Genomic DNA, 13,620 nt, shown 5'->3' with positions numbered 1-13,620 from the left:
GTGGTGGATTTCATGCACAGCGGGCAGCTTGCCCATCCTGCAGCGCCCTTCTTACCCACACTCATCATACCTCCTACCTCCATCCTTTGTCTGCTTCAGATCCCCGCCCTCGTTCTACCTCTTCTTTCATTCTTTTTTTTTTTTGTATCATTCCAAGCATATCTAAATATTTATTGAGCTGGAAAGATGGATCAGAGAGAAGTATACATACATAAAGCCTAATTTCAAAAATGGAATCAAACTCTGTATTTTAAATTAATAAATTGATTAATTGAAATTATTGGGATGACATTAGTTTATTGATTTCAAGTGCACAACTCAATGATACATCATCTGCACACTGCATCATAGAATGCCCTTGACCCCAAGCAAAGTCTCTTTCTTCACTTTCCTCTAGGTGCAGCTCATTTTTGCTAATTATGCCTTGTTTCTGGCAAAATATCTCTTTATACTACCTCTCCTTGTCTTCATGTATGTTTTTTTTCATCTCCTTTCTTGAATATCTGGGCTCTCTGAAATTTTTCCCTTTTGTTTAACTTTTATCCCAATACCTTCCTCTCTTTGAATACAGAAAAATACTCTCTGACATCAATACTTACACCAACCATTTCTGGTTTTGATAATTTTCCAATTACTGGGGACATTTTTCTGCTGATTTCTGTGCACAAGGTGGTGGTTCCCTCCCCATCCTAGCTCTAACAAAGCCACCAGGACTGTGTCCCACATCCTTGCCCGGGTCCAGGATTCACATCACAGATTCTCTCAGACAGCCTTGCCTATTGCAGCAGACGCTCGGTCACCATCAATCCTTGCGTGGGCCTGCCATTCAACCCCTGAATTTACAAATGGCTTTTCCTTTTTTAGATTCATCAGATCTCCAGGACGGGAATTGATTTGGTTTACATGGTGGAAGAGCTCCTCTCCTAGACAAAATTATGATAAGTGAAAAACTACATTAGTTTTCCCTAAGGGAGTGAGCACCCCACTACAATCAAAAAGCCATTCTCTCTGTAATTCCACTGGTGGGGGAAGCTCCCCCCACCCCTGCCCTTTCCAACTGCTCAACTCTGGCCTTCCTTTGTGCCTCTCTTAACTCTGGGTTTTGGTTTTAATTTCCTGGGGAGAGGCCTATTTTTATCTGAGAGGGTTCCAGGGCCATTTTTATTTTGTGGACACCTTACCTGCTCAATGGTATTAGGAACACCCCTTTCGGCCTTGTTTGTGGTGACTCCCTCCTCCAGTTAGACAATGATGTGTCTTCTCTCTCTCTGCCTGGTCCACTCTCTACCAGCTCTTCATTCATTGTCCTGGACTCATTCTCGACATAGTTCTCTTTGTGTCTCCCTCCCATTTTTTCTACTTATTGGTATTCATTTCCCTCTGCATTTTTCTCTCTTCATACTTGTTTTCTCTACATTTTTTTTTTTTATCAGTGTTGTCAGGGCCCAACATGGTATAGAGTGAAGCAAAGTAGGCGCCCAGGACACAAGAAGGCACCGAGAGGGAGCTCCTCCTTACATGTGTCCCAGGGTCTCCCTGCCTCCCCGTGGACCTGGCCCTGCTGCCCCACCTGATTTTTCAGTTTATCCATTCTCAGTTATGGCTCCTACTTTCTCCTGTTCTATATCTGTTTCTTAGTAATTCACGTGACCTGTGAATGCCTCTTCTGTATCAGTCTTGTTTTCTTTATATTTTCTTCATTACTAGCATTTCAGTCATCACCACAGTCTGCCCTGAGACTCTACCCACAACACTGAGTCCCTCCCCCTGCCAGTTCCCCTTCACACTCATCAAGCCAGGCACTCAGTCTTACCTGCTGGCTCAGACTCTTGGGCACATTGTTCATTTGCTTGTTGGGTTTCTAGTACACTCTTGTCATCACTGGTTGTAGATATTGTTTCATTCCCATTTATCAGTTGTGTTTCATGGAGCAGTTCTGCGAATTCATTTTCAGGTGGGGCTATACCTAAACCACATTGTGATTCATAGATATATTATCTGCCCCCTGCATCAATCAGGGTCCAACAGAAAAATGCAAAGCTCTATAAGCTTGTGGAGCAGAGAGGATTTAACCCAGGGGATTAGTTATACAGCTGATGGGAGAGCTGAGAAGTCCAGATGGAGAAATGTGGCCACCTGAACAACAGTCAACAGGAAGCGGTGGGAGGGAATTAGGGTGAGCTCATGTGCCAAGGTCACTAGCTAGGCAGAGGCTGGACCATGGCTGGCCTGCTTGGTGGGGGGTAGAGTCATGGGAGATGTAGATGCTGCCTGAATTGCTGCTCAAGACAGTGACGGGGAAAACCTGGCTTCTCCCTTGGTTCCTCTCTCCAATCTCTTGCTGGTGTCTCCCAGGTTAGGAGCCCAGCAGGAAGCAATAGCAAGGGAGTTGATGAGCAAGACCGCAGGGGTCTGTTTTCAGAGACAGAGGGCAGAGCGGGGCAGGAAATTATAAGGAATGAATCTCTGGGTAAGCCACACAGGAGCAGCACACCCCCTTCCTCATGGCGAACTTCTTCGCTCATCATTGATTCCATCGACCCCTCCTACTCTCTTTCCACCAACTTCCATAGTGTATAAATTGATAAATATTTTTTGCAGTGAAGCTTGGATTTTTTCATTTAATGCTATTTTTCGAATAATAGAAATTTATGTAAAGGTGATTTTTAAGAATTAACTCCCACAGTTTTAACATAGCACCTGGGCCCTGGTGCACGTTTTCTGCCACATCCACAGTTCCTCGGAGCTTCTCTTGGGGGCACCAAGTGCATTTTAGAATGAGAGGAACGACCCTTCCTGGCACCCCAGTGTATGAAGACGCTGTTAGGTGAGTCCTTGGAGAAGTTGTAGATGCCAGAATGAACAATTCTGGGCAGTCCGTACTAAAGGGAAGCAGCCCGCCCACCACAGCACAAGATGGAATGGGACAAGATTAGCAAACAATCACAGAACAGTCAACAGCAACACACCATTGTAATCTGAGGGATCTTGGTAGAGCCAGGTCAGGCTTGGCAACAGTTTTTTAACAGTTCCTGGGGGAAGAAATCAGAACTTTATTTCAGATATTGTAGTATGGGCTGTGACATTCTCCCCTAATCCCTTTATAATCTTTATAATGTAGGACTTGAGGACACCCTCCCCCCAGGTATCAACACAGAGTTGCACTCCTGGCTTGAGTCAGGCCCTCTCGCTGAGATCATCCATGAGTCACATGGAACCGGCAATGGCTTTCCTTGTCACCACAGCCATCGGGAACCTGTGTTTGTCCCCAGTGCTACCCGTGACTGTTACCTGGCTTCTACCCCCCTTCACCACACCTCCCTCTGCAGGTCTGTTTCTCTGCCTCGCTGGCCTTTTCATCAGGATTCTGTTTCTGATCCTCCTGCACTTCCTCCAGCTCTTGGTAATCCTCTTTCTAGGATCTTTCTCTGCATATGTTTCCCTACATTTGTCTCAAGTTTCTGTCTTTTCCATGAGATCATCTGGGCATGCAGAGGGTTAAGAACACAGGCTTTGGGTTCAGAATGCCAAGGGTCATCCTGCTTATATGTCCCCAGTCTAACTACATACGTGGTCTCTATTGCCTTCAGTCTCCTGTTCTGCAAATGGGTAGATAGTGATACTTGTTGCCAAGGACAGCTGTGAGCCCTGAGCCCACACCTGCCAGAGTAAATGTCAAGTAAGTGAGCTCTTAATAATATGGCTGTTGTTCTTGTGTCCTTTACCCCTTTCTGGTGTCTTTCATTTCCCTCCTTCTTCCTCTCTCTCAAAATACCCACATCCCCTCCACACATCTTACCACTTCCTCTCTTCTCTCCCCATGTGACCTACATGACTGCCGTCTCCCTGAATACTCCTGCTCTTGACAGCACCCCCACACTTAAATCAGTCCTTCTACCGTTATCATCCAGGATCTCCTCTGTGATGTTGACCTTGAGCCCTTAGTTCCCAGCTCTGCACAGCTTCACGCTGATCTTCTCCTACAGGGTCTCTCCAAACCACAATGACCTCAGGTCAGCATTCTGCTTAAATCTGGTTTCAGACACATTGGGTTCCTGTTCCTCTGTCTTGGTTATTGGGCCAAGAATCTCTTGTCATAGCTCCTCCTCCAGCATCAGTCCCTGGTCAGACATCACACACACCCCTCCCTGGCTCCTCCATGCTCCTCAACAGTTCTTCCCTGATTCCCAAACTCCACTCGGGACTCGGGGCCCCACCTCCCTTTCTCCCTTCCTCTTAGCAGATGAGAATCTGTTTTTATCTGGTCGCAATCACCTTGTTCAAGGCTCAGTTGGACATCAGGCCTCTGTTCCATTTCACATTCTGGGGATAATTCAAGGTCTGGTATCGCTGAAGAGAAAAGAAGACAACTAGAGACCTCCACTGAGAATAACAACATCATCTCAAGTTACATGTTTAGGAATCTCCATCCCTGGGGTCACTCATTGCTCAGTGAGTCCCAGTCCTGATGGGCAAGTTCTCCCTTCATTCCTGGGACAGAAAAGAGGATGCCCAACAAAGGAGCCCGTGCGCTTCCCCCACAGAAAGTGCCTCGAATGTCAGGATAAAGGGGTTGTGGCAACATCATGAGCTCGTTACTCATGTAAAAAATTCATCTGGCCAAGAAAGCATTTATCAACATAAATAATGTATTATTTATTTTGATATGTGTTTGCTGAAATGTTCGAACTGTGAGGAAAAACAGAGATCCAATAGAGGTTTCCATGCAATAAGGGGAAGAAATCACAAAGCTCTAAACTTGTGGTTGGACAAGAGAAGGCATCTGCCTACGTGAGGCCAGGGGGACGAGTGCTCCCCAAAGAGACAAACAAGAGGACATGGGAGCAACTAGACAGATGTCCCAGGGGGACCCAGATCCCAGGACAGAGGAAGGACACTTCCTGTAGCTGCAAGCAGGGAATGAACGTCCTGGCACTGGAGGACGTCCCAAGAGGCCTGGACCAGGGCCCTGGGAGGCTCCAAAGAGGGAAGAACATGGCACCAGCCACGGACCCTGTATGTGGTAACCCAGCAAACATATGGAGGAAGGAAATAAACAAAATCCTTGGGGTAGGTCTCCTCAGGGAGTCTAGGGAAGAGAGAGAGGAGAGCAGTGAGCCCTAATACCTCAGGGCTGATGTACCTCCTGGGGCCATAAACCTGTGCTTATGGACCCCATAGACCTGTACTATCTCCTTACTGTGTGGTAAACAATGTCAAATCCTTAGATTAAGAAGCCAGATCTTCCAAAGTTCTTTTTTTTCCCCATATGTGTCCCTTTTGAATCAAACCTGCACAGTCTGCTTCTCACTGTGAGAGTAATCTAATTTGTCCTTATTCTGCAGACACACAAACCAGTTAATGGTCTATGCTTCTTCCCCTATCATCTGCCATCCTCAGTTCATATAGTCGTTTCCTTGTGAACTCTCTATTGTTATTTGGAGACCTTTTTGAGACCAAAACTATATAGAATACAACATTTTCTAGGCAAGTCAAACAAAAATTATTGAAGGACATCTCCTTTACTGAGAATCAACAAAAAGGTATAAAATCACCTGTCCAGTGTGACTCAGTGGTTGAGCATTGACCCATGCACCAAGAGGTTGCCAGTTCCATCCTCATTTAGGGCACATGCCCAGGTTGTGGGCCCTATCCCCAGTGGGGGGCATGCAGGAGGCGGCCAGTCAATGTTCTCTCTCATTGATGTTTCTATCTCTCTCTCCCTCTTTCTTCCTCTCTCTAAAATCAATAAAGAAGAAAAAAAGAATAAAATCACGCCTTCTCAGGAAAGAAGTAAAGAATCAAAACTGTAGTTCTGCATAGTATCCAAAAACATCTCTGGCAGAACAATTGGTTTGGCGAGTATGTGATTGTCTATCACACCTGTTGTGGAGAATCAGTTAAAACCATTTCTCCTTCAAGAGCAAATTTCACCTTGAGTTATTTTTCTTGCTTTTTACTCTGGAAACCTGATGAAGGTGCCTCTCTTCTGTGTTAGTAGGCAGGCACTGAAATCAGAGTTAAAAATGACCACTGACGGTAGGTGGTAAATTGCATGTGGCCTGGGAAGGACTAGATGTGAACAACAAACTGTTTTTGCTTCTTCCAAGGTGGTGACTCTTGTCACTCAGCTGTCCCTCATGAGGTCTCTGAAACTGATGACTACTGAGTTATTACATGATATATTGACTCCTCTAGGCATCGTGTGGCTAAATCAGGGTGCATCCTGCACCCACAGCTAAGTTGTCATTTGAATGTGCATAGTAGTCAACTTGGTGGCCTGCTGTGAAGACCCCTGCAAAGGGTCCCACAGAAAAGGAGCACCTAACACTGCCCTGTTGGAATGCTGTTTGCTGTCATTTGTCCTTCTGAGTAAAGCTCATGCCACTGTGGCTCTGGTTGTCCTGCGACTCTAAATGCCCAGATATGGAAACCTACATGTGGGAGCAGTATTGCCATTACATCATAAGCTTTGGAGACTCATGATATCTCTGTTTTGTTAACTGCTACATCCTCACTGCCCAGCATGGTGTGTAAACATGGAAGGAACTCAGTGTATACCTGTGGGAAAAAACCGGCCCCAGACATCAATAAGTAGGCAATAAATCCAATTACCTGTTTTGAAGATTCTATAAATGTTATATAAATCTGGGTATTTCTTCATGATGACCTTGCTGAACAATGCTCTCAGAAGGGATAGGTCAAATGTCTTCTCCAGTTCAGTGAGAACATCATATATGACTTCTTGTATACCATATCGTTTCGTAAGACACTGTAGAGAGTCCTTAAAAATAGTGAATAGGGAAAATATAAGTATAGACTTTCCAGTTACGAGAGACATAGAAAGGGATTTTATTGTTAATGTAGTATGATTTCCTGACATCGGTACATTCTCATATAAAGTTTTAGAATTTCTCTATATTTGTATGGCTACGAAGTGGAACAACTAATACCCATTAGTGAATCTGATCTCCTCACCCTTGTTTACATGAATGGAAGAGGAAGTAATTATGAAGAACAAAATTGAGTCCAAGTTAAGTGATGTAGTCCATTCAGAGCCTAGCCAAATGTTTCAGGAATAGACTTTGTGGGTGATGAGCAGCTGTTCTATTCACTAGACAACCCTTGGCCCTTCCCCAGGACAGGCTTGGCCTGGCATTTTCTGTGAACTTTGCCATAAAGAAGCCTGTGCACAGGGAAAGAGACAACCTGCATCTCTGTATCTCCACCTATATCTTTTGTTAAAATTAACCTAAATCCCCAAACTCCAGAAATACCAAAAGAAAAGGAAACTGAAAACTGTTGGAGAAAGAACAGCAAGCATCTACTTTCAAATTTGTCCTAACAAGACATTAATTTTCTGTGGATTTTAATGTTCTCAGATCTAAGTATTTAAATTGATGTTCATTGGTATCAAATGTTGTGTCAATTGTTATTTCATTAAACAATAGCATTAAAATTATTCATATATTCATTAAAATTACTTTTAACTCCTGGTTTATGCTATATTGAACATGTAATTTCCATCAGGCATATCTATGTATTACACTCACTTCAGATTCAGCCTATCTCCAGGGCTATTCACCTGACTCCAGGGGTCACCACAGAGTACTGTTCCTGTAGTTAGGACCTGGACTGTCTCTAGTAATGTCTGCTTCTCCTTTTCCTTAGGATCTCATAAGAACACTTGAGAGGGTCTCCACCCGTAGGAGACTCTCAGTTGCCTATTTGTGCTCTGATGATTGGTTCCTGGACATCAGAGCATAACTTAGTGGGGGGCTTCTTTACCAGACTGAGACACTGAGACATAGTAAACCTCACTTACTTTGTATATTTCATTGGTGATGAATCCATGATCATTAAAATATTCAAGGAAAGGAAATGTTGTGTTTATAGAGTCAGAAATCTCCACCTTATGTTTTTTGAAGAGGCTACGTGCAATGTCACAGATACTCTTATTTTCTATAGACATCCTAGGGAGAAAGAACACCATGATAAAATGGTTATCAAGATTTTGATATGCTGTAACATTTATATATGAAAGATAGACTGTGAAGGACCAACACATATAACCTAAGTGGTCCTCAGTAGAGATTACAACACAGTTTGAAGTAGTAGACTATAAAACAAAGCATGGTGGATTAGAAAGATGTACCTAATATTGAAAAATTTCAGTCTGTCATGATCAAAGACACTGTAAAGTTATTTTGCCCCAAACATAGCTGGAATTTTTTATGCAAACATTTTAATTTGTATAAAAGTAAGTTGGAGCAAACAGGTCATCCAGAGAGGAGTAAGAAACAATGGACTAACAGTAGAATCTAAGCTTAAAATGCATCTTAATTAACAACTAAAAGAAATTAAATCTCAAAAAGAAAAAAGGCACAATTGGATATTTTACCCAAATGACTCATATATATATATTTGTTGTTTACAAGAGACTCACCTCAGAACAAAAGACTCAAATAGGCCGAAAGTGAAGGGATGGAAAAAGTCTTCCAAGCAATCAGACAGGAAAAAAGAGCTAGGATAACAATACTCATACCCAATAAAACAGACTTCAAAATGAAGGCCATAACTAGAGACAATGAAGGCTGCTACATAATATTGAAAGAATCTATCCAACAGAAAGCTATAACCTTGGTAAACATATATGCACCCAACATAGGAGCACCAAAATATATTTAAAACTTCTGGAGGACTTCAAAGGAGAAATTGACAGTAATACAATCAAAGCAGGGGACTTCAACAACCCACTGACATCACTTGATAAGATCCTCTAGACAAAAAATTAACAAGAATACAGAAACTCTAAATGATGCACTACATCAAATGGATTTCATAGCTATCTACAGATAATTACATAGAAAATTGCAGAATTCACATTTTTCACAAGTGCACATGGGACATTCTCAAAGATAGACCACATGTTAGGACACAAACCATGTCTCTATAAATTCAAGAAGATTGAAATTATATCAAGCATTTTCTCAGATCACAATAGCATAAAACTAGAAATCAATCACAACAAAAACATCCCAAACATTTAAACACATGGAGGCTCAATAACATGAAATTAAATAGTGAATGGATTACCAAGGAGATCAAGGAAAAAATTAAAAACTTCCTGGAAACCAGTGAAAATGAACACACAACAACACAAAATGTATGGGGTGCAGCAAAAGTCGTCCTGAGAGGAAAGTTCATAGCACTACAAACCTACCTTAAGAAACAAGAAAAATGTATAATAGACTATCTAACCTCGCAACTTAAAGAACTAGGAAGCAAACAAAAATAAAAACCCAGAGCAAGTATGAAAAAAGAAATTGTAAAGGTCAGAGCAGAAATAAACAACATAGACTCTAAAAAAAAGAATTCAGACCCTTTCCGGTGGTGGGGTTGTGCAATCCTAAAGTGCATTCTTGACTCCACCCTCCTCCCTGGCTTTACACGCCCCCTTCAAAAGAACAACCAATCACCACCTCGATCCACGTTGCTTTGGAAAGTCTTATCACCACCCTCCTGCCTCCCAGCAAGCAGTGCGAAGGACTGGGCCTCTTCCTCTTTGTGGCATCCGGGTTTCTTGCCCCAGCCATTCAGTCTGTGGTGAAGAGTCAGAGCGACCAGAACTGTTGAGAGCGGCAGGTAGAAGCGCCACCCTAGCGGCCAGGACTCCGGACTGTGGCGGCTAGTGATACTGAAAGAGATGGACTAGCCCCAGAAAAGACAACCCAGATAGAGATAAGAAAAAAAGAGCAGTCAGATGTATCTGTTTCTCCTAGAGCCTCGAAACATCATTATTCAAGATCACCATCAAGGTCAAGAGAAAGAAAACGAAAGTCAGATGATGAAGGAAGAAAACACAAGAGCTGGAGCAGAAGCAAAGAGGCAAGAAGTCATGAATCCAAAGATAAATCCTCTAAGAAACACAAGTCTGAGGAACATAATGACAAAGAACATTCTTCTGATAAAGGAAGAGAGCGATTAAATTCATCTGAAAATGGTGAGGACAGACACAAATGCAAAGAAAGAAAATCATCAAGAGGCAGAAGTCACTCAAGATCTAGATCTCGTGAAAGGCGTCATCGTTGTAGAAGCAGGGACCGGAAGAAATCTCTATCCCGAAGTAAGGAGTGGAGAAAATCACGATCCAGAAGCAGGGAAAGAAAAAATCGGATCCGCTCTCGTTCCCGCTCCAGATCAAGACACAGGCAGGCATAGGAGTAGAAGCCGGAGTAGGACAAGGAGTAGAAGTCGAGATAGAAAGAAGAGAATGGAAAAATCAAGAAGATTTAGCAGAAGTTAAAGTAGAACACCTAGTCCACCACCCTTCAGAGGCAGAAACACAGCAATGGATGCACAAGAAGCTCTAGCTAGGAGGTTGGAAAGGGCAAAGAAGTTACAAGAACAACGAGAAAAGGAAATGGTTGAAAAACAGAAACAACAAGACATAGCTGTAGCAACTGCAGCTACTGGAGGTTCTGTTCTCAATGTTGAGGCCCTATTGGCATCAGGAACGCAAGTAACTCCTCAGATAGCTATGGCAGCTCAGTTGGCAACCCTGCAGGCTAAAGCTTTAGCAGAGACTGGGATAGCTGTACCTAGCTATTATAACCCAGCAGCTGTGAATCCAGTGAAATTTGCTGAATAAGAGAAAATAAGGAAAATGCTTTGGCAAGGCAAGAAAGAAGGGGACAAATCCCAGTCTGCTGAAATATGGGAAAAATAGAATTTTGGAAACAAGGACCAAAACATCAAATTTAGGAAATTAATGGGTATTAAGAGTGAAGATGACGCTGGATGTAGCTCAGTTGATGAAGAAATTTACAGGACTTTGAAGCAACACAAAGAAGTATTTCGAAATCTAGATGCTCAATATGGGATGGCAAGGTCAGAGACCCACACACAAAGAGGAATGGGATTGGGTTTCACTTCATCAATGCGAGGAATGGATGCAGTTTGAAAAAGATCTCACTTAATGTTTGGAACTTTCTAGACTTCTGGTCTGCTGTCAGGTCCTTGTTCACCAAACAGCTAGAATTCTAGCTTGCATGGGTGTTGCATTGACTTTAATTTATTGAAAAATAACAATTTTTTGTAAATATCAGATCAGTGATACTGGTGTTAGTGTTGTAATTAGGTTAAACCCACTTCCATTAAACTTGACAGGACTATAGAAGGACAATATATTTTAGTTCATGAATTCTTTCAAAATATATCAAAGCTGTAGGTGGGATAAAATTGCATACATGGATTTTTTTTCGTGTCCGCTGTCTTGTGTACTTTTGTACTTAACCTTGTACAGTTATTTTCATCTCTTGAAACATTGAAAGAAATGTTAATGTAGATGTTCTTTAGAAGATCTGGCTATTTGGTACACACCAGCATAAATAAGCTGGGTTTTGGTTTTCTCAAAAAAAAAAAAAAATTCAAAAGATCAATGAAACAAAGAGCTGGTTCTTTGAAAAGATAAACAAGATTGATGGACCCTTAGCTAGACTCACCGAGAAATAAAGACAGAGGACCCAAATATACAAAATCCAAAATGAAAGAGGAGAAGTAACAACAGACACCACAGAAATACAAAGGATTGTTAACAAATACTATGAACAATTATATGCCAACAAATTGGACAATCTAGGCAAAATGGAAGAATTTCTTGTCTAGGATCCTGTTTCAGAGTTTCCTAAAATCTTTCAAACAAGCAGTATTTGGTCTCAGCGAGCCACATATCTTCTGTTAAGTGGCTCCAGGACTGGCACTAGAAGCAACCAGCCATGGTTCACAACTTGGCTTTTCCTGGGCACCTCCAAGCCCAGCACAAGAAGCAGCCATCTGCAGATCACTTTGTAGCTTATGCCAAGTGGCCCTAGATAGAACACAGGCAGTGGCTAACCTTGTCCCAGGGCCAGCACACCCATTGGACAGCTTCAGACCACATCAAAACACTACCACACAACCACCTCCAAAAGTGATACACTGAATGAGTGGACTCAGTGGGTACCACAGCTCTGATGAAGTGAGTCTTAGTCTGTGTGGTGGGTGCCTACACAGTTGATCCTCCAAGGTAGTCAAAAGCCAGTGATCAGTGGGCATAGCCAGTTCTTGCAGCTTATCAGCCTGAGTAAATTCTTCCCACTGATGTGCCAACAGCAATCAAGACTCAATTACAACAGAAGGGTGTATAGTCCACACTATGGGTGCAGCTCGAGGGCCCAGCTGGGGTGATCAGGGAGACTGTGCCACTGGATCCTATAGGACACCTACAACAATGGGCTACCCTACGAAGCCTAGAAGAAATAACAATTCTACCTAATACATAGAAACATCACAGGGAAGCAGCCAAAATGAAGAGACAAAGAAACATGTCCCAGATGAAAGAAAAGAACAAAACTCCAGAAAAAGACTTAAACAAAATGGAGATAAGCAATCAATCAGATGTAGAGTTCAAAACACTGTTATAAGGTTGCACAAGGAACTTGGTGAGACATTCAAGAAACTTAGTGAGACCTTCAAGAAACTCAAGGAGACCTCTGAGGAACTTAGTGAGAACATTAACAACATAAAAAAGAACCAGTCTGAAATGAAGGAGACACTAACTGAAATAAAGAATAATTTACAGTGAATCAATAGTAGGGTAGGTAAAGCCAAGAAGCAAACCATCGATTTGGAATATAAGGAAGCAAAAGACAGCCAATCAGAACAACAAAAAGAAAAAAGAATCCAAAAAAATGAGGATAGTGTAAGGAGCCTCTGGGACGATTTCAAGTATGCCAACATTTGGTCTCATCATAGGGGTCCAGAAGGAGAAGAGAGAGAACAAGAAATTGAAAACCTATTTGAAACAATAATGACAGAAAACTTTCCTAACTTGGTGAGGAAGACAGACATATAAGTCCAGGAAGCACAGAGATTCCCAAACAAGTTGAACTCAAAGAGGTCCACACCAAGACACATCATCATCAAAATGCCAAAGGTTAAAGACAAAGAGAGAATCTTTTTTTATTATTATTATCCTCGCTTGAGGACATTTTTCCATTTTTTTGTTCAGGTAGAGTAGGAGGGGGAGAGAGAAACAGAGAGAGAGAAACATTGACGTGAAAGGAACACATCGAGTGGCTGCGCCTTTAGCGGGAACCGAACCCGGGTCTCTCAGGACCGCAGGCCAACGCTCTAACCGCTGAGCCAAACCGGCCAGGGCCAAAGAGAGAATCTTAAAAGCAGGAGAAAAGTGGATTGTAACCTACAAAGGAGCTTCCATAAGACTGTCAGCTTATTTCTCTAAAGAAACTTTGCAGGCCAGAAAGGAGTGGTAATAGATATTCAAGATGATGAAAAGCAACAACCTACAACCAAGATTACTCTGTCCTGCAATGCTATTATTCAGAATAAATTGATGTATCAAGAGTTTCCCAGACAAGAAAATGCTAAAAGAGTTCACCACCAGTATACCAGTACTATATGAAACGTTGAAGGGTCTGTGAAAAAGAAGAACAAAAATATGAACAATAAAATGGCAATTAATACATATCTATCAACAATTGAATCTACAAACAAAGTGAGCAAGCAGAACAGAAACAGACTCATATATACAGAAAACTTTTTGTTGTTTGTCAGATG

The 13,620-nt window shown here is 42.2% G+C and overlaps 1 protein-coding gene and 1 pseudogene across 1 annotated transcript in view; one reads left to right on the top strand and one right to left on the bottom strand.

The window, feature by feature from the left end:
- Positions 1-13,620, bottom strand: part of LOC118625328 (nuclear body protein SP140-like protein) — a 46,595-nt gene that overhangs the window by 21,405 nt on the left and 11,570 nt on the right. Inside the window, exons 2-7 of the mRNA XM_036254210.1 lie at positions 7,826-7,973; positions 6,616-6,784; positions 4,276-4,350; positions 2,970-3,032; positions 1,814-1,966; positions 777-923 (exon numbers count right to left, since the gene is read on the bottom strand). Coding sequence (XP_036110103.1) covers positions 777-923; positions 1,814-1,966; positions 2,970-3,032; positions 4,276-4,350; positions 6,616-6,784; positions 7,826-7,972 — 754 coding nt within the window. The 5' untranslated portion in view covers position 7,973. The remainder of the gene's footprint in view (positions 1-776; positions 924-1,813; positions 1,967-2,969; positions 3,033-4,275; positions 4,351-6,615; positions 6,785-7,825; positions 7,974-13,620) is intronic.
- On the top strand, positions 8,182-10,963 carry LOC118625063 (annotated as a pseudogene).

This window comes from Molossus molossus, unplaced genomic scaffold, assembly GCF_014108415.1.
Source record: "Molossus molossus isolate mMolMol1 unplaced genomic scaffold, mMolMol1.p scaffold_m16_p_11, whole genome shotgun sequence".
Taxonomy (NCBI): domain Eukaryota; kingdom Metazoa; phylum Chordata; class Mammalia; order Chiroptera; family Molossidae; genus Molossus; species Molossus molossus.
The sequence above is the reverse complement of the archived record's forward strand: the minus strand, read 5'-3'. Positions and strand labels throughout refer to the sequence as shown.